General features: G+C 46.9%; 2 protein-coding genes across 5 annotated transcripts; one reads left to right on the forward strand and one right to left on the reverse strand.

Moving 5' to 3' along the window:
* The first annotated feature begins 257 nt into the window (after positions 1-257).
* Positions 258-8,628, forward strand: LOC147191149 (phosphatidylinositol 4-kinase beta-like). 2 transcript variants are annotated; one of them, XM_086137301.1, is made up of 14 exons: positions 258-427; positions 1,448-1,831; positions 2,261-2,616; positions 2,682-3,002; positions 3,199-3,426; positions 3,694-3,915; positions 4,182-4,279; positions 4,352-4,456; positions 4,530-4,653; positions 4,737-4,850; positions 5,587-5,738; positions 5,849-5,981; positions 6,075-6,195; positions 6,822-8,628. In XM_086137301.1, the coding sequence occupies exons 2-14, from the start codon at positions 1,450-1,452 to the stop codon at positions 7,001-7,003; spliced, it is 2,538 nt and encodes an 845-aa protein (XP_085993427.1). In that variant the 5' UTR covers positions 258-427; positions 1,448-1,449; the 3' UTR covers positions 7,004-8,628. The 2 variants fall into 2 exon arrangements, with proteins under 2 accessions (XP_085993427.1, XP_085993428.1); XM_086137302.1 differs by having other exon boundaries at positions 4,188-4,279.
* Positions 8,629-9,051: 423 nt separating this feature from the next.
* On the reverse strand, positions 9,052-15,806 carry mindy1 (MINDY lysine 48 deubiquitinase 1). Of its 3 annotated transcripts, XM_086137304.1 has the most exons (13): positions 15,265-15,369; positions 14,524-14,581; positions 13,859-14,197; positions 13,367-13,615; positions 13,103-13,281; positions 12,965-13,022; positions 12,832-12,896; positions 12,494-12,652; positions 12,316-12,418; positions 11,275-11,417; positions 10,867-11,076; positions 9,659-9,808; positions 9,052-9,482 (listed from the first exon to the last, which is right to left on the reverse strand). In XM_086137304.1, exons 3-13 carry the CDS (start codon positions 14,091-14,093, stop codon positions 9,411-9,413), a joined length of 1,623 nt encoding a protein of 540 aa, XP_085993430.1. In that variant the 5' UTR covers positions 14,094-14,197; positions 14,524-14,581; positions 15,265-15,369; the 3' UTR covers positions 9,052-9,410. The 3 variants fall into 3 exon arrangements, with proteins under 3 accessions (XP_085993430.1, XP_085993431.1, XP_085993429.1); XM_086137305.1 differs by lacking the exons at positions 14,524-14,581; positions 15,265-15,369 and adding an exon at positions 15,719-15,806; XM_086137303.1 differs by lacking the exon at positions 14,524-14,581 and having other exon boundaries at positions 15,265-15,408.
* Positions 15,807-16,977: the final 1,171 nt, after the last annotated feature.

Consider the following 16,977-nt stretch of genomic DNA (forward strand, 5'->3'; position numbering starts at 1 on the left):
AACGTCAACAAGTAACACAGTTAACCAGCGGAAGTCGTCCACTAACATTCCGAAATAAAAAAAGGTGAGGGGAAAAGCTCGCGATGCTCGCCGAAAGCTACACTCGTCACTTCAAATAACATTTCCAAATGTTATTACCAATTAAAAATAACCATTGGGGACTGGGGAGGAAGTCGATACATTCCAAAACCAACGTGTGTAATACTTTTATTATGGCAACCCAAACCGGAAATATGGTTTAGCTTCATCTAGTTTGGATGATCTTGCGTCACGACTGGCGGATCGACAACACGTCCGTAAAACAACAACCGCAACGCATGGCTACGTTGACCCTGTGAGACGACAGCCAGATGTCAAAGTGGACTCGTGAAGAAAAATCAGAACGCGTCTGGGCGGCTTCGAAAGCGACTCGACCAACTTGCTAGCGGTCAGTGTTCAAGGCTTCAAGCATTTTTCCGCCCTCTTGGGAACTTGCCGGTGATGACGTATTTTGGCTGGGTGGTTGGACACCTTTTTCTTCTACCTCCTCGCCGTCAAAATCTCGGCGCAGGGGTAAACACTAAACGAGTTCGTAAAGTCGCTCTCGCTTTATCTAGTGACGTCACCTGACGTGACGCCTCACAAGTTGAAGTCAGCACTGACGTCATAGGAATTCAAGGGGTCCAGATGTTGGTCCTGGGTCTGTGCGTGTGCGCGCGCGTGTGTGTGTGAGAGAGAGAGAGAGATGCATTCCAGATGTGTTGTGAGATGATGCCCCAGGGGTCTGAACGTCCATTCCAGCCTCGGACACAGCAGACGAGAAGTGGGGTTGCTTTTGTCCCATTCGAGGACGACGAGCGTCAGACGTTTATACTTCTGTCCAATAGAATGTCCCGATAATCGCGTCCGAAACAACCAAAAAGCAGACGCCTACGGGGTTTACGTGAATCGTGACGTGAAAAAGGAATCTCGCCAATCAAGAAGCTGACACTTGGCAAACTTGAAAGTTGGTACCAATTAAAGCCGACGTCGTCCCTCAAACACAACGACTAAAAAAAAAAAAAAAACACCAGAACTCCAACCCCAGACTATATTAGACTACATCGAGACAAAGAATGGATGTAAAAGTTGAGCTGTTTGTCACTTGACGTTCAGGTGGTTGATGTCGTGAAATGTCCCCCGTGAGGGCACAAGTCGTGTTTGAGTCGAAACTACGCTTCGTGCAAGAAGGCGCGGAAAACCACGTTGTTGTGTGCTTGCATGCGTCGGATGGTGACTTGTGGTGACTTTGCTGCTGCTGTCCAAATAGATGAGGGGGGAGGAATGACATTTGTCGGGTTTTTGTGATCAGATCCATCCGATCTAGCGGACTTGAAAAGTCACCCCAACGTCCTGAAATCAAAGAGACGTGTTCTTTGAGAACCTGCTGTGCATTCTTGATCTTGAGAAGAACTGTTGTCCTTCACAGAGATGGCCGACACCCAAGTTTCCTTCTCTCCCGGCCTGCATCTGCTCCAGTTAAGCCCCGCCCACACATCAGCGCCCGCTCCCCCGTCCCTCTCGCCCACCACCTTCTCGTGCCCGTCGTCGCCATCCAGCACCTCGTCGTCATCCTCGTCATCCTCGTCGCGTTGTTCCGAGAGCTGTTCGGACTGCCCGTCTCGACGACAGCGGCGGCGCCGCCTGGCGCCTCGCCCTCAGCCAGCCAAGGACGAACGTCCGTCTTCGGCCACTGCCAGCCCCCGCAGCTCCAGCCCCGGCGGCAGCAGCGCCAGCCTCAGCAGCGACACCCAAGACCCTGTGGCTGCCACTCCGCCTCCCATGGACGACAAAGAGGAGGAGGAGCTCCAAGGTGAGCCAGACAGGCCGACCACACCTGTACCTCTTCCTCCTGCCTGCAATTCCTTCATTTACTTCCTGCTTTCTTGCTTTGTTTGTGGAGTTCTACACTTCTTATCCCTCTTTCTTTTCTCTTTTTACTCCATTTGCTTCTCTTTCATTCTCATTCTTACCTTAACTCTGAAACCCAAATTTAAAACCTGAACCCTTTTTTAAAACCCTCCTTTGAAACACTAAACCTAGTTTGAAACCCTACTTTGGGAACACCATCCCTAATTTAAAACCTCAACACTAGTTGAAAACCCTACTTTGAACCCGAACTCAACTTTAAAACCCTAATTTAAGACCTTACATTGAGTTTAAAACCCTACCCCAAAAGCCCAACCCTCATTATGTTGGTAAGGCTAGTTTGCTAGTTTTTGTTGTTGTTTTTTTGGTGCAGTGATTGACGCGGAGGTGGCGCTGAAGGCGTGCCAGGAAGTCCTGCTGAAGGTCCAAATGCAGCAGCAAGACGGAGCCATCCGAGAGGAGGACGAGGAGCGGTGGGCAGAAGCACGTGTCCTGTCGCCGGCCTCTGATCGCTCCTCGTGGCTACTGCGCCTGTTCCAGTCCAAGCTGTTTGACGCATCCATGGCGGTGGCCTACCTGTTCAAGTCCAAGGAGCCCGGAGTGCAGGCCTACATAGGGAACCGCCTCTTCGGCTTTCCGCCCGCCGATGTGGACTTTTACCTGCCTCAGCTGCTCAGCATGTACGTGCACATGGACGGCGAGGTGGGCGACGCCATCCGGCCTTATCTGGTGAGTGGGCGGGGCGAGTGGCCGGGTGGGGCGGAGTGGCGTTCTGACGTGCGATTGTTGGGCAGGTGCACCGCTGCGGGAGCAGCATCGTCTTCTCGCTCCTCTGCGCGTGGCTGCTGGGTGCCTACTCGTCCGACATGCACATCTCGGCCCAGCGACATTCGCGAGGAGCCAAACTTCGCAAACTCATTCTGTCCGACCAGCTGCGGCCCCCCATGGCCAACGCCGCCACCCCGCCGCCGATGCCCTCGCCAAGCGCGTCGCCCTCCCAGAGGTGCCACCAGAGGTCCAAGTCGGACGCCAACATCGCCGCCACGCCCGGCGGGCCCGGCGGTGTCTTGCGCAGGACAGGAAGTAACCCGAAAGTGGAGACGCACCAACAGGAGGTGAAGGACGCCATTTTGTTATTGTTATAGTGGTTTTTGTTGTTGTTTGTGGATGGACAACATGGTGGACAAGCATTAGCGGTCTGCCTCCAAGGTGTGAGGTTCGAATGCTGTGCTTGCGTGACTTGCGCATCTTTGCGTGTCTCCTGTATATTTTCCCTGACGCGGACTCCGATACACCGCGTTGTGTGCCTAGCCGGAGCGTCTGCGTCCTCAGCGGGAGCTGGTCAAGTCTCTGCTGGCGATCGGTCGCCGGCTGGCATCGCTGCATAGCAAAGAGCAGAAGACGCAGCGTCTGATCTCGGAATTGTCGCTGCTGAACCACAAACTTCCCGCCAGAGTTTGGCTGCCCACTGCCGACTTCCACCACCACCTGGTCAGGATTCCGCACACGCAGGCCGCCGTGCTCAATTCCAAAGACAAGGTCAGTACGCCGGAGAAGCACACTCAGCCGATCAGCCAATAGTATTTGGCCATCGGAACATCGACAAGAGTACTACTGCAGTCATGATACAGTGAAACTCCTCTACAACAAAACCTCCTTGGGCGAAAATACCCCCTAGTGTGAAAAAATCTTCATGCATTAACACCATTCCCCCTCTCGTGCCCCATATACAACGAAAAAAAATCCTGTTGCATTATACGAAATCTTTTCGTCGGACTGACCGCCGCCTGTGTGTGTCGCGGACAGGCTCCGTACATCATCTACGTGGAGGTGCTGGAATGCCAAAACTTCGAGACATCGGCCGTCCCCGCCCGCATTCCCGAGATTCGGATCCGCTCGGCCCGCTCCGCCGACAACCTGGACTGTAGCATGGACGCCTCGATCACCGTCCCCGGTGGACACCTCTCCGGCGTGCAAAACGACGACGACGCCTGGGCCATTGACGACATCGGACAGCTGCAAGTGGAGGTGAGCGCTAGCCGGATGCCAACCAGCTTCCTCTTCCCCTACTTCCTGTCCACTTCCACTTCACTTCCCGCTGACTTAATTTCCTTTTTACTTCCTGTTTACTTTCAATACACTTCCTGTTGACTTGATTTCCTTTTTACTTCCTGTTTACTTATACACCTCCTGTTGACTCCCCGTTCCCTTCCTTTTTCATGTCCTGTTTGGCCGTTTTTCCTTCCTCTCGACTCCCTGTTGGTTTGCCGTCTCCTTCCTGTTCTGCGGCGGAGGTTCAGACGAGCAGCAGTGACAACCTGAGTCAGTTTTCGCTGGACAGCCTGACCAGCGTGGAGAGCAGGGAGGTGTTTGTCGCCGCCGGAGACATCAGGTAAGACTGCGTCGGGCGTTGTCCGATTCCTGTTCATGCTGGCGGCTGACGTTGTTGTTGCGCGGGCCGTAGACGCCGCCTGTCGGAGAACCTGGCGCACATGTCCACTTCCTTCAGGAAGGACCCCGAGGACCCTTCGGCTGTCGCCCTCAAAGAACCCTGGGAGGAGAAAGTCAGGTGGGGGGGGGGCACCCCCGCACGAGTGCAATCAATGTCATGAGGTGATCTGAAGTCAAATATGTGCGTGTAGGCGTATCCAGGAGACGTCTCCTTACGGCCACCTGCCCGGCTGGCGTCTCCTTCCCGTCATCGTCAAGTGCGGAGACGACTTGAGACAAGAGCTTTTGGCTTATCAGGTGCTCACGCAACTCCAGGTGATCGCCACTCTTCCTTTTTTCCACGCATCGCCCTCAGCCCCTTAGCACATTAGCATGATGACTACGCCGGTTGTCTTCAGGCCATCTGGCATCAGGAGCGACTTCCCCTGTGGATCAAACCCTACAAGATCCTGGTGATGTCATCAGACAGCGGCATGATCGAACCCGTCCTCAATGCCGTGTCCCTGCATCAGGTAGCCGGAAGTCATGTCGCGCCGTCTCGTTTGGCGTTTAGGCTGTACTTTTGTTTTGTGTTGACTTGCTGTTTCATCCCCATGAACGGGGGTCGGCAACACGCGGCTCCCTGGAGCTTTATAAAAATGTTTAAAAATGGAAAAAGATTTTGATAGTAGGCTAATATAGCTCAAATAGATATAGATACATCTTGCAGCTCTGAAAAAGGAGAGCTGTGGTGCTGTTTTTTTTTTTTAAACGTACACTTTATTTATGCTTTTAACAGTCTCGACAAACAGGAACACGTCTGCGTCCGACTCCGTGCCTTGTCTCTTCTCGTTCGACTCGAGAGGCGTTCAAAGACAGCCTCCGAAAAACGGAAATTAATGATCACTTCACTGACACTAAGAAAAGGGGAGAAATTGCACCAAAACAAAACATCAAGCGAGGAAATCACAAAATAAATGCTATGGGGGCGTTTGTGAACACACAACAAAGGAATGAATAACAAACAATTCTGAGACAGTCCAGTCTCCTACATGCATACAGCATGCGTTTCCTTCATTGTAAGTTTTATAGAAGGCTTTTATTTTTTGCGGCTCCAGACATATTTGTTTTTTGTCCTATATGGCTCTTTCAACATTTCGGGTTGCTGACCCCTGCCCATGAACCTCGTGTAAAACTTGCTGGTGGTTCACTCCCTTCCCGTTTGTCGCTGTAATCCTGATACCAAATATCCCAATCGTACCCTGTCAGGTGCACAAGCAGAGTCAGCTGTCACTACTAGACTACTTCCTGCAGGAACACGGCAGCTTCACCACCGAACAATTCCTCAGCGCTCAGAGGAATTTTGTGCAGAGCTGCGCCGGCTACAGCCTCGTCTGTTACCTCCTGCAAGTCAAAGACAGGTCAGAACCTTTTTCTCCCCCTGTGTTAAGCTGAGTCGGCGTCTGCTCAGACTTGATGTCGTTTCCATGACGACAAACAGTAGCCCAAGGAAGATGTGATTTTTTTTCAGACACAACGGTAACATCCTACTGGACTCGGAAGGTCACATCATTCACATCGACTTCGGCTTCATCTTGTCCAGTTCTCCGCGCAATCTCGGCTTTGAGACGTCTGCCTTCAAGATGACCGCCGACTTCGTGGAGGCGAGCGCGCCGTCTTATCGTGTTTCGGTCACCGTCGGGCAACGGCTCAAGTCGTACGTTTTTTTTTTTTTCTTGTGCCGTCTGCGTGTTCAGGTGATGGGCGGTCTGGAAGGCGACATGTTCGTTTACTATAAGATGCTGATGCTGCAAGGGATGATCGCTGCCAGGAAGCATATGGACAAGGTGCTGCACATCGTGGAAATCATGCAGCAAGGTACGGACCCGAGACTCACTGGTCGATTTGCACCTTAACAAAAGAAGAACTTTTTGGGAGGTCCAGACTAAAGTACCGTATTGGCCTGAATATAAGACGGTGTTTTTTGCATTGAAATAAGACTGAAAAAGTGCGGGTCGTCTTATATTCGGGGTCTAGACATTATACCCATTCACGACGCTTGACTCCCCAGGCCAAAGTGAACCCGTCACGAAGAATAAAAATTAAAATAGCGGTAGAAATTAAATTAAAATAGCGGTAGCACGAAGAAGAAAAATAAAAAATAGCAGTAAGAAAGAAAAGAGAAGAAAATAATAGAAGAGATAACCGAAAATGGAGAAACCTAGTGACAATCAAGTTTACTTTCAAAAACCAGAAGCCATTCATTGACGAATGTGATTGCACTTTAGATTTGAATGAGGCAAAATAATATGCTTTTTCTCTCAAATATATTGTTCGAATCATTTGTTTCAGATGTAGTGTAATTTTTTCTGTATAAAAATTAATTTGGTGTTCAAAAAGTCTTTTTTCAAACTTGAGTCTTGAAAAAGAGGGGGTCGTCTTATAATCAGGGCCGTCTTCTATTCGAGCCAATACGGTAAATGAGTGACCTGGGCGTTTGGCAGGTTTGCCCCTGGCGTGCTTCCAGGGCTCAGGGACCATCCGCGGCCTGAAGGAGCGTTTCCACATGAGCCTGACGGAGGAGCAGTTGCAGCTGCTGGTGGAGCGGCTGGTGAACGGCTCCGTGCGCTCCATCACCACCAAACTCTACGACTCCTACCAGTACGTCACCAACGGTATCATGTGACCCAACGACCTTCCTTTGGTGGAGACGGACATTCCGGGACTGCCCAGCTCAAACGTTTGGCTTCTTCTGCCTCTTCTTATTCTACGTCCTTTCTCTTGGACTTGTGCTGCTGTCCATTATTATGCTTCTTATCTTTGTCTATACAGTTAAACTCCTCTACAACGAAATCATATTTGCAGCAAGAAATTTTTCACAACGGGGTTTTTCACTGAAGCAAATTTGATCTCAGATGTAAACACACACACACAAACGTATGTTCTCTTTATTTTTATTCCAAGAGGGCATAAGTATGAGCAGAAACTTATTTGACACTTCATATAGTCAGTGTAGAAAGTAAAAAAGGGAAAGAAATTGCGAAATTTTCGATCAGCATTCACTTTCACTTACATCAATTTCTTGGATGTCTTTTATTTTGCTTCCTCCGTCTTTCATTTTGATCACTTTTACCCTCTCTTCCAGCGTCAGAGCTCTTCTCTTAGCTGCTTGACATCCAAAGGTCCGTTTGCTGTGTCTGAAACTAACAATAGCAAATACTTCCTGGACTACTGCGCATGTGTAAACCAGTGTGGTGGTTGCTATTGTCGTTTCCGAACGAAGCAGTAGAGGTCGCTGTTGGAATAGACTTCGTTGTAGTGAATCTCGTTGCGAGGCAAGAGCAGAATTTTTTTTTCATTGTATGGGGGGTAGGAACGTGGGAATGGTGTTAATGCATGAATATTTTTTCACACAAGGGGGTATTTTCGCCCATATAGGTTTCGTTTTAGAGGAGTTTCACTGTATCTTGATTCTTTTTCCTTCCGCTGCTGCCTCTTATGCCTCCTAATTTTTGCGGGGGTTTTGCTTCTGCTTCCTTGAGCTGCTTCATTTTGTTCCTTCGCCTCCTGGCTGCTGCTTCTTCCTCCTTTGCCTGCTGTTCTGCTGAAGCACACGACAAGATGTCTCCACGCGACGCGTCACTTTTCTGTTGCGTCGTCGCTACAACACTACAGCCGCAACGTCTGCACGAGCGTAGCTTGTTAGCATTAATTCCAACCATGCGCACGCGATACCCGCCGAATGTTTTGTTTGTTAACAGTGTCCTTCCAGTCTGAAAAGTTCACGTCGGCATCTCATAGTTGTGACGGGAATGTGAACATCGGCGTGAGCTTTGAAACCAGGTTTTTGTTTACATGGTGAACGAAGGTCCGTTTGTAATTTCACACTGACGCAACATTTAAATGGGGCGTTTTGGTTTGAAAGCAACTTTTTTGTCGTTTACTGTTCACGGAAGCTAATTTGGTTTCCTGAAGAACAGATGCACTCCGTTTACGCGACACAACTCCTTGTCGCTGTTGTGATTGTCCAACACTACATTCCTTTGATTGGCTCCAAGAGGCGCGTTTACAATGCGGTTGTGCGACTGCTGAAGGAGGACCTGATTGAAGACGCTTTGTGTGAAACCACACCTTTGTATTATTGCCAATGACAGAGCTAGCCTACCTTAATGGTAGCCAACTACAAACACATCATTCTAAATTCTAATACTAAAATGTACAGTCTGTATTTATATTTACTGCCGGGCTGTCAAATTGTACTAACCACTTAACTATTTTTTTAAGTAATAAAAACTATGAATTGGACTAAAATACTGTAACTGGTTTGATTTACAGCGGATCACTTGATCAATAGCTTTTTTTTTCTCTTCCTATTAACGACAAAAGAGAAAGCACGCCACTAGAAGCTGTTAGCATATCTATTAGCAGCTAGCTAGCTGAAACACTTTTTGTTCTTGTCCAGAAAGAAGCCATGATGACACAAAACTATTGTTGCCTTTTTTTTCCTTCTTTCAAATGTGAAAATACAAAAAAAGTGAAGTTTGAATGTGAAAGAGTGCTTTTAACATTTTTAAATTCTTGTACTAAAAGTGCAACGATGAATCGACAGCTATTTTGCTAATTGATTGACATCCTACAATTGGCCAAATCATTTGATTTTGGAAAACAAATTTCAGCAATTTTGCGTATTTTCTGACTGATGTTTATATAAAGACCAAAATGAGAACGTATCCATGCCGTCTTAATGTATTTTTTATTATTTGAACGAACGTATCCCAATATGATTTACATATGGCTAGAAGTCAGCAAATCAAGTGAAAACAAACAGTAATTATTTCTTGACTATGGAAATAATAAACTTGCATTGATCGTAAATCTGGACGACTCCAAAATAAAGTTGAGCATTCAACAGAGGAAAGCGAGTGCACTTTGTTAAGCAAAGCAACGCCATTTTTTTCCTTTTAGCCCACAAGCTAGTGGGAGGAGTTTGTTTTGACAGGTGAACTTTGACAACTTTCGACAAAAGCAAAACAGTCACAAAGCACTGAGGTTTGGCATTTTGTGCGCGCGCGTGTGCTACATGGGGGAACGAGTTAAAGCAGGACGCAGTCTGAGTCTTTTTCTCTTCTTCTGGCCCCTCCTGCCTGTGGCCCCTGACCTCTGACCTACAAAGACACCAGAATGTTAAAAACATGGTTTACGCATGACAAGTACTCGACTCAAGATAATAAACCTGACTGCAATGTAAAATACAAGGGAAACAAATCCGTAACATGACAATTGACTGAAACGTGACTTAAAAGTGAAACGAGACAAAGGTGAGCGTTGTTGCCATTGTTACCTGCAAGGCCGCCTGTGGTGGGCCTTGTTGTTGTTGCTGTTGCTGTTGGTACTCTTCCTGTTGTAGCTGTCGGGCCAGCTCTAGATCGCTGATGGGTCCTGAGGCTGCCCCGCCGCTCTCCTGCTGCAGCGACACCGCCACCAGATAATCCTCACACACACACACACACACACACACACACACACACACACACACACACACACACACACACACACACACACACACACACACACACACACACACACACACACACACACACACACAAACATTTATAGTCTCTGCCTTGAATAGCGGTCCTTTAATTGGGAATTTCTCCATTGCGAGACTAATAAAGGTTTTCTTATCTTATCTCAACCCATTTAATCCCACCGGTCACATTTGTGAAGGACAACAATGATTTAATTTACAGGGCTCTAAAATTTTTTATTAGTGATCACTTAAAAGGCCTACCAATGACACCTGATTTAGACTTTTAAATGTCTGGGAAAAATTTGTGATTAAATGGGTTAAATATCTAAAACAAGTACCAAATATGACTGCAAGATTGATTCCAACATGTCTGGAACATGTCTAAAACATGACTAAAGTAATTGTACAACAGAACACATTTTGTAATTGGCTAGCACGTCTGAAATTTGTAAAATTGTTATTGCATATACAATACATCCTGATTTATTTAGCGCTTTCACAACAGCTACAGCTGTAACAAAGTGCTTAAAAAACAGTTAAAGTAAAATAATAAACACAACACATAACATAAAACACAGTCGTGCAATCCTAACCACTTTTCCCTCACATGCTTTATTGTTTAAAGCAGTTATAGATGAAAGAGGGGAGAATCAAAGTGTCCTTTCACCAGTTGGCAGAACATAGAAGCTGAAATCTGTTCGGACAAAAAAATCTTACATTCAATATGCTACTGGAAATGTTACAAATTGAAGAGAATAGACTGTTGGGAATAAATTACCGGTAATACAATTTCAAATCTAGGAATTTAGGCTGTAAGTAGGTCAGTGCTTCTGATAAGAATCTCCATGATTGCCCACCAGTGCAGTAGTAATATTGGATCTAAAAATACATCTTTTAATGGCAAATGGAGCGCCTTGTTAAAAAAAAAAAATACATCCATATGAGTGAAAAATGTCAGAAGCATGAGTAAAACTTCGCTAAAACATTTTGTTAAAAAAAAAGTGAAACTTGACCGCTACCTGGTCGATCTGGCGCTGCTGCTGTTGGTCGCAGGGCGGCGGGGGGCCACCGGGGGGCGCCACCGCGGCCAGATCCCTCGGAGGAGGATGACACAGGCGGAAGTCAGAGTCGCAAAAGTTCCCATCTCCTTCCACGTTGTGCAGAGACTCCCACACCAGGCCCTCCTCGCGGAGGAAGCCCTGGTCCGTCACCAGCAAGTACAAGTGGCCCTGAGACAAAAATCACCGTCAAGCGCCGAAGACATTACAATGGAGGTATGACTGAAACATGATTGAAGTCTCTTGGAAAGGGCTTGGACGTGACTAAAGCATGTTTGACAGACAGCACGTGACTCAAACATGTCTGACGTCGAGTGTACGCCAAACAATGACTGCGTGTTTGTGGAAAGTGGGTGTGTGTGGCGCCACCTTGTGTTTGATCATGGTACTGAAGTGGTTGTTCCTGAAGAAGACGCACATTTCCCCCTCTTTGGCGGCGGCGTTGAGCTCGCACAGGCCGTGATAGGACAGCTGAGTGGCCGTCGTCTCCAGGAAGTGCTCGGCCACCAGACCTGCACCACGTGACTCAAATGTTTCTCAAACACCACTCAAAAGGGCTCATGAGGCACAACTTAAACACTATTTTTTTTGGAGCAGCTTCCGGTTTGTGTGTGGACAGGTGGGTGCAAAAAGGTTTGTGCGTCTGCGTGCATGTAAAATGGCATCATTATCCAAATTTGTATCCAGCTCACTCAAAATTCAAGTCCAATTGTTTATTTCATATATTGTATTGGCCCGAATATAAGACGGCCCTGATGACGACCCCCTCTTTTTCATGACTCAAGTTTGAAAAAAGACTTTTTGAACACCAAATTAATTTTTATACAGAAAAGAATTACAGTACAAATGATTGTAACAATATATTTGAGAGAAAGAGCATGTTATTTTGCCTCATTCCAATCTTAATATCTGAACATTTAAATATGTAAACTAAAGTGCAATCACATTCGTCAATGAATGGCTTCTGGGTTTTGAAATGTAAATGACATCATAACTTCTCAGCTGCCTGTTAACCTGGCCGATCTTCCACCCACTTTTCTCCAGATTGTCGCTACGTTTCTCCATTTTCTGTTATCTCTTCTATTATTTTCTTCTCTTTTCTTTCTTCCCGCGATTTTTTATTTTTGGCCTGGGGAGTCAAGTTCAGTATTCGCTTCAATTATCTGGCGCCATCTAGCGTCGTGAATATAAGACGACCCCCACTTTTTCAGTCTTATTTCAATGCAAAAACACCGTCTTATATTCAGGCCAATACGGTATATACAGCGCAATGTTATTATGGGAGTGCTTTTGTTTTGAACCTACAAATTTTTTTTTTTCCAGTTGTGTTTTCAAATGTCCCTGTGTTGGCCTGTCTGAAATCAAATTTATTCTCCAAAATTCGCTCCATGCTGGGTGTGTGCACGTTACCTTCGGCGACTTGTGTGCTGTCAGCGGAGTGTTTGTAGTCGATGATCTTCTCCACCAGTTGGTTGTAACTCAGCTTGCCGACAGCGGCCACCATCTCGGGACTCTGCGCACGCACATGTGACAAGAGTCAACAGTGCGTCCCGTAAAGATGACTGAAAGGGGTGGGCGGGGGTGACACCTGGGGGTCGACCAGCCATCCGTGGTAGAGCGGGATGTCCAGCAGGTCAAAGACGATGCACTCGGGCGTGTACTCAAAGTCGGTGACGGCCGAGAAGCGAACGTTCACGTCGAGCCCCGTCGACAGTTTGGGCAGCACCGCCATGGCGTCGCTCATGTTCTAAAATGTTTCAGACATGTCGTCGTTGCATTTTAGAGATACGTTCTGTACATTTAGACATGTTTTACTCATACTTTTCAAACTTAAGTCACGTTTTTAGTCACGTTTGACTTTTAGCCATGCTAGCAAGCCACGTTAGCGAGTGATGATCTGGGTTGTGTGCGTGCGTCTGTGCGTACCTGTTGAAAATTGAGCTCCATCCCGTCCGTCTTTTGCCTGGGTGTAACTGACAGCACACACTCACCTGCACACGTACACAGCGAATGTCATGGAAGTGATGATGTCATCATGACATCATCGAAAGCAGCTTACCCAGGTGAGCCATCAGGTCCTCTGTGGTGACAACTTCAGTCTGAGCGGGGAGCTTTGCCTAGCCGCGCAGACACACACACACGTCTGAAAGGTGTGTATGCATTGTTTTGGGGTGTGTACAGAAAATGTGCTTGGTACCTTCCAGCGAAGGAAGAGTATGTTCATGATGGCCAGCAGGGGGCAGGGTCCGTTGTCACTTTGAGTGATGATGGGGGTCTTCTTCTTTTTCCAGGTGATCCACTTGACCAGGTAATAAGCCGCCGATGTGCCTGCCGCACCTTCGGCGGGAGCAGCACCTTCGGCGGGAGCAGCGCCTCCTTCGGACAGGAGAGCAATTATAGTCACAACTTGACTGTCCTGGCGTGTCTTTGTCGTAATTGTCTCAAGCAAGTTGATCTTCACCTGCCACCTCGTCGTCCTTCAGACTCGCCGCCTCATTGGCCGGCGAGCATCCCTCCGCCCCCAACGCGGAGTAAGACGGTGACAAAACGTCATCCGGCTCCTGCAAGCTACCTGCGGCCGCCGCCGGCATCCCCTCAGAGAGATCCAGACTGGGAAGGGAGAAGGATGCAGAGTCGCTGGACTCCCGTAGCTCGTCTGAGCTGTCAGCCGTCGCCACGGACGAACTCTCCACGGCCTCCGGCCCGGCACCTGCGGCCACGGCACACAACGCACCATGCGCAAACGTGACTGAAACGGGATTACGAATTTGGCAGAATGATGAAAGACTCAAAAATGGCTCAGACGTAACAAAACCTGGCTAACGCAATACAAACCCGACTGAAACATGACTGAAAGTTGGCTGGAGCATTCTTCAAAAAACATGACTCAAAACATGAGTCAACGGGATTGACAGCCAAGCAAAGCGTAACCATGGAAACAAGTGGAGCTCACCCGTGACCACGACCCCTGGCAGGTCTTCTTCAGCGTCATCACGGGTTGGTCCGTTTTCTGACAGCGTTGGCTCCGCTCCATCCTCCTGATCAGCCGGAGGTCTGTCATTCTGGTCGCTTGTCAGCTGCCCCGTGGCCTCTGACCTCACTGTCGCCGTGGTTACCAGACACTCCTTGGCAGTATCTGTCGGAGGACATGACGTGTCCTCGCCTGATGCCTGATTTGAGGCGGACATGTTGCTGTTGTGGTGATGATGCAGATGGAGCCTCGGTCCAAAGGCTGACTCAGCACATGGCGTCTTCACGAGTCGCTGTCAATCACTCCCAGAGCCGACATGTTCTGAAGAGGAGGAAAACGCAGTCTATGTAAGCCTACACACACAACATGGGTGAAAATTCATTTGGAGCATAACATTCACACAAAATACTTAATTGTAGCTTTAGAATCATCCCTATGAAGAAATTGGATTTCCAGGGTAAGAAAATAGTCATGTCTACCTCTCCCTCTATCGAGAAGGCCAGCTCTACAGATATTATATTAATCTAATTTATTTGCCTTAATTTGGGTGTGCATATTATAGATACTTCATGGCCACAAATGGCCGTTTGCTGTCTATTTTTTTTTTTCATTTTTGGGGCTGTGGAGATGATGGAAAAAAAACGTACCTATGTGACAATCCACATGTTAACACAAAGCAGAGGGGGTGGGATTTGCACACACTTCCTGCAGCTCAAGATAAAAAACATCAAAGCATCAGTCATCGCTTTCTCTTTGCTACAGAAGGATCCAAACAAGAGATGATGTAAAGCAGTTGGAGTTACATTTTTATTGCATGCAAAGTGCTTTATAAATGACGTTTGAAAGATGGGTTCTAAAGAGGTACACTAAATGCTAACTGAAGATGTGACGGTCGCATCCTTCCGTCGCATATAACGAATCGATTTAATCAATTCTTTTGAGTACATTTATTTCGAATGACTTTTTGTTCTTGTGGTGTCCGCAGTTCAAAGCGCATCCGCCGCTTACTCCAACATGGCTACACAGGACTGCATCACTAAATTTCGAATTTGTCAAAATACAATATTTAGCTACAGTAACGCAGCAGGTCCAACCCTTCATCAAAAACGGCACTGCCCCCGCCCCCCGAAAAGTATATTTATGATTGTAAGCGACTGCTCTTAAATATAAGGTTTAAAGTTGCGAAACGTGTCCCTGTACTGTATTTCACCATTATGCACACATACTTAAAAGGTCCCGCCCACTTTATACAAAGAGTTGGGGAGTGCTGTTGTTGTTGTCTAAGATACCCCTATCTGACATTGACGAAACAAAGTCTATGATCGTTTTTGCCGGCGATAAATTCATGTGTACGATGTACTCTGTATGACTGTGGACTCTGTACTCACAGGCTCTCAGGCGACCCGAAACTGACGCGATGTTGAACAAGAATCCGATTTCCACTCGTCAGCATAGCTAGCTTAGCGGCATATGCTAACTCTCGCGTCACGCCGCCTGTTTACCTTATAAGCCACGCCCACCGCCGTCACGAGGCTCATAATCACGAACGGTGACGTCAGAGGCCTTCGCAAGCCGAACTCGTTCGCTCGTTTGCGTACATAAATGTCGACCAGTTTTGGCTTTCCAGTTGACGAGTTGCTAGCCCGGCTAGTTCGCGAGCTCGTGGCAAAAAAAAACAAACAAACAAAAAAACATTTTCCCCGTGAAAGCAACATGAAATCTGTTGACAACGTAGGAAATGGTGTGCGTGTAATCTGTCACAATTTGATCTTCTTTTGACCTCTTACCATTGCCTCTGTTACAAATACACACATAATACCGAAATAAGTGGACATGTGTTACCTTTTGGACGTCCTCACGTTGCTGAAACGTTACTTTGTTGAGAGTTGCTCAGTGGGCGGAGCTTGGCTTTTGACGCTTTGTTGCGTAGAGAAAGTGACACAAATTTGATATAAATTGTATTTTTTTTAATTCAAGGTGGATTCATTGCAAAATATTACCATCCACGAAAAGACAAGTCATTTGAAAACTTGTGAAATGATCTACCGGAAGTGGCCTTTCAGTGAGTATCCCAACGACGCAGTTGCTGTCGTTTGTGTTAATGCCTCCCCCAGCAGTGAAAACAATTCCACACAGACGTATTTGACCGGCATTGGAGCATAACGGCTGCTTGCGTGCGAACCAAACACTCCACGCTTTGTTTTTCGGAATCTTTTTAGGAACCTATGATCCCTTTGCGCCTGCGCAAGGCTCCAACCTGTCGTAAAATGGTCTGTCACAACACCGCCACCGCCGTAACACGTGGGGTTTTCAAAATACACACGCACGGGCACATTTGATTGACGTGTGAGCAAAAAAAAAACAAAAAAAACGACTGCTTGCGTAATTAGTGAATATGTTGCCCCCCATCATTTTTTAATCTAATATTTCTGAATTTCGAACGTGTAAATTATGCCGCCATTGCGCCAACTGTCCCAATTATGTGACGCAATGAATTGCTACCGACCGAATATACTGACCACTTTGTAGTCGTGGAATAAGAGGAAATGTGAGCAAATGTGGAACATAGTCTCTCTGCAGAGTGACTAGAACCTGACCTGTTCAGACTACATTCCACTTTATAAAAACACATCTCAATCAAATGCAGATTGCGTATAACCACAAGTGCATAAGCAGTTATTAAATGTCATATAGGGTATATTTAAAGTATGTACACCGTATGTCAACATGAGTGTCTATATTTACACGTATGTACAGTCTTTGAATGACTATGATCAGGCGTAATAAAGGCTATACACTGTAAAGTCACTTGTGAGATCAAACACTGTTCATGAACAGTCTACAGTGTCACAATATGTGTTTGAGGTTTCAACCCCAACATGTTTTCAACACTGAAGAACTTGTATTACTCGTCCAACATGTACTCCCAGAGGAGGAGTGAAAAATTCGTTTTTCACAATGCACGGCATTTGGTAGAATTGTCGATACATTTCAAGGAACAGGATCTGCGGATGATGCAAAATGCTGTACCAGTCCAGCAAAGCTATCTGAGGAGAAACTGTTGCATTGCATCAATAAAAACTTTTAAATTAAATAAATGA

This window comes from Hippocampus guttulatus, chromosome 18 (genome assembly GCF_054856545.1).
Source record: "Hippocampus guttulatus isolate MCC_2025c chromosome 18, RoL_Hgut_1.0, whole genome shotgun sequence".
NCBI classification, from domain to species: domain Eukaryota; kingdom Metazoa; phylum Chordata; class Actinopteri; order Syngnathiformes; family Syngnathidae; genus Hippocampus; species Hippocampus guttulatus.

Coding starts and splice junctions, on each gene's coding strand:
- LOC147191149 (XM_086137301.1), top strand. CDS start 1,450: ATGGCCGACACCCAAGTTTCCTTCTCTCCCGGCCTGCATCTGCTCCAG. Junction 3,916..4,181: donor TCGGACAGCTGCAAGTGGAG/GTGAGCGCTAGC, acceptor TCTGCGGCGGAG/GTTCAGACGAGCAGCAGTGA. Junction 6,196..6,821: donor CGTGGAAATCATGCAGCAAG/GTACGGACCCGA, acceptor GGCGTTTGGCAG/GTTTGCCCCTGGCGTGCTTC.
- mindy1 (XM_086137305.1), bottom strand. CDS start 14,093: ATGTCCGCCTCAAATCAGGCATCAGGCGAGGACACGTCATGTCCTCCG. Junction 13,282..13,366: donor GAAGGACGACGAGGTGGCAG/GTGAAGATCAAC, acceptor TCCTGTCCGAAG/GAGGCGCTGCTCCCGCCGAA. Junction 12,897..12,964: donor GGACCTGATGGCTCACCTGG/GTAAGCTGCTTT, acceptor GTACGTGTGCAG/GTGAGTGTGTGCTGTCAGTT.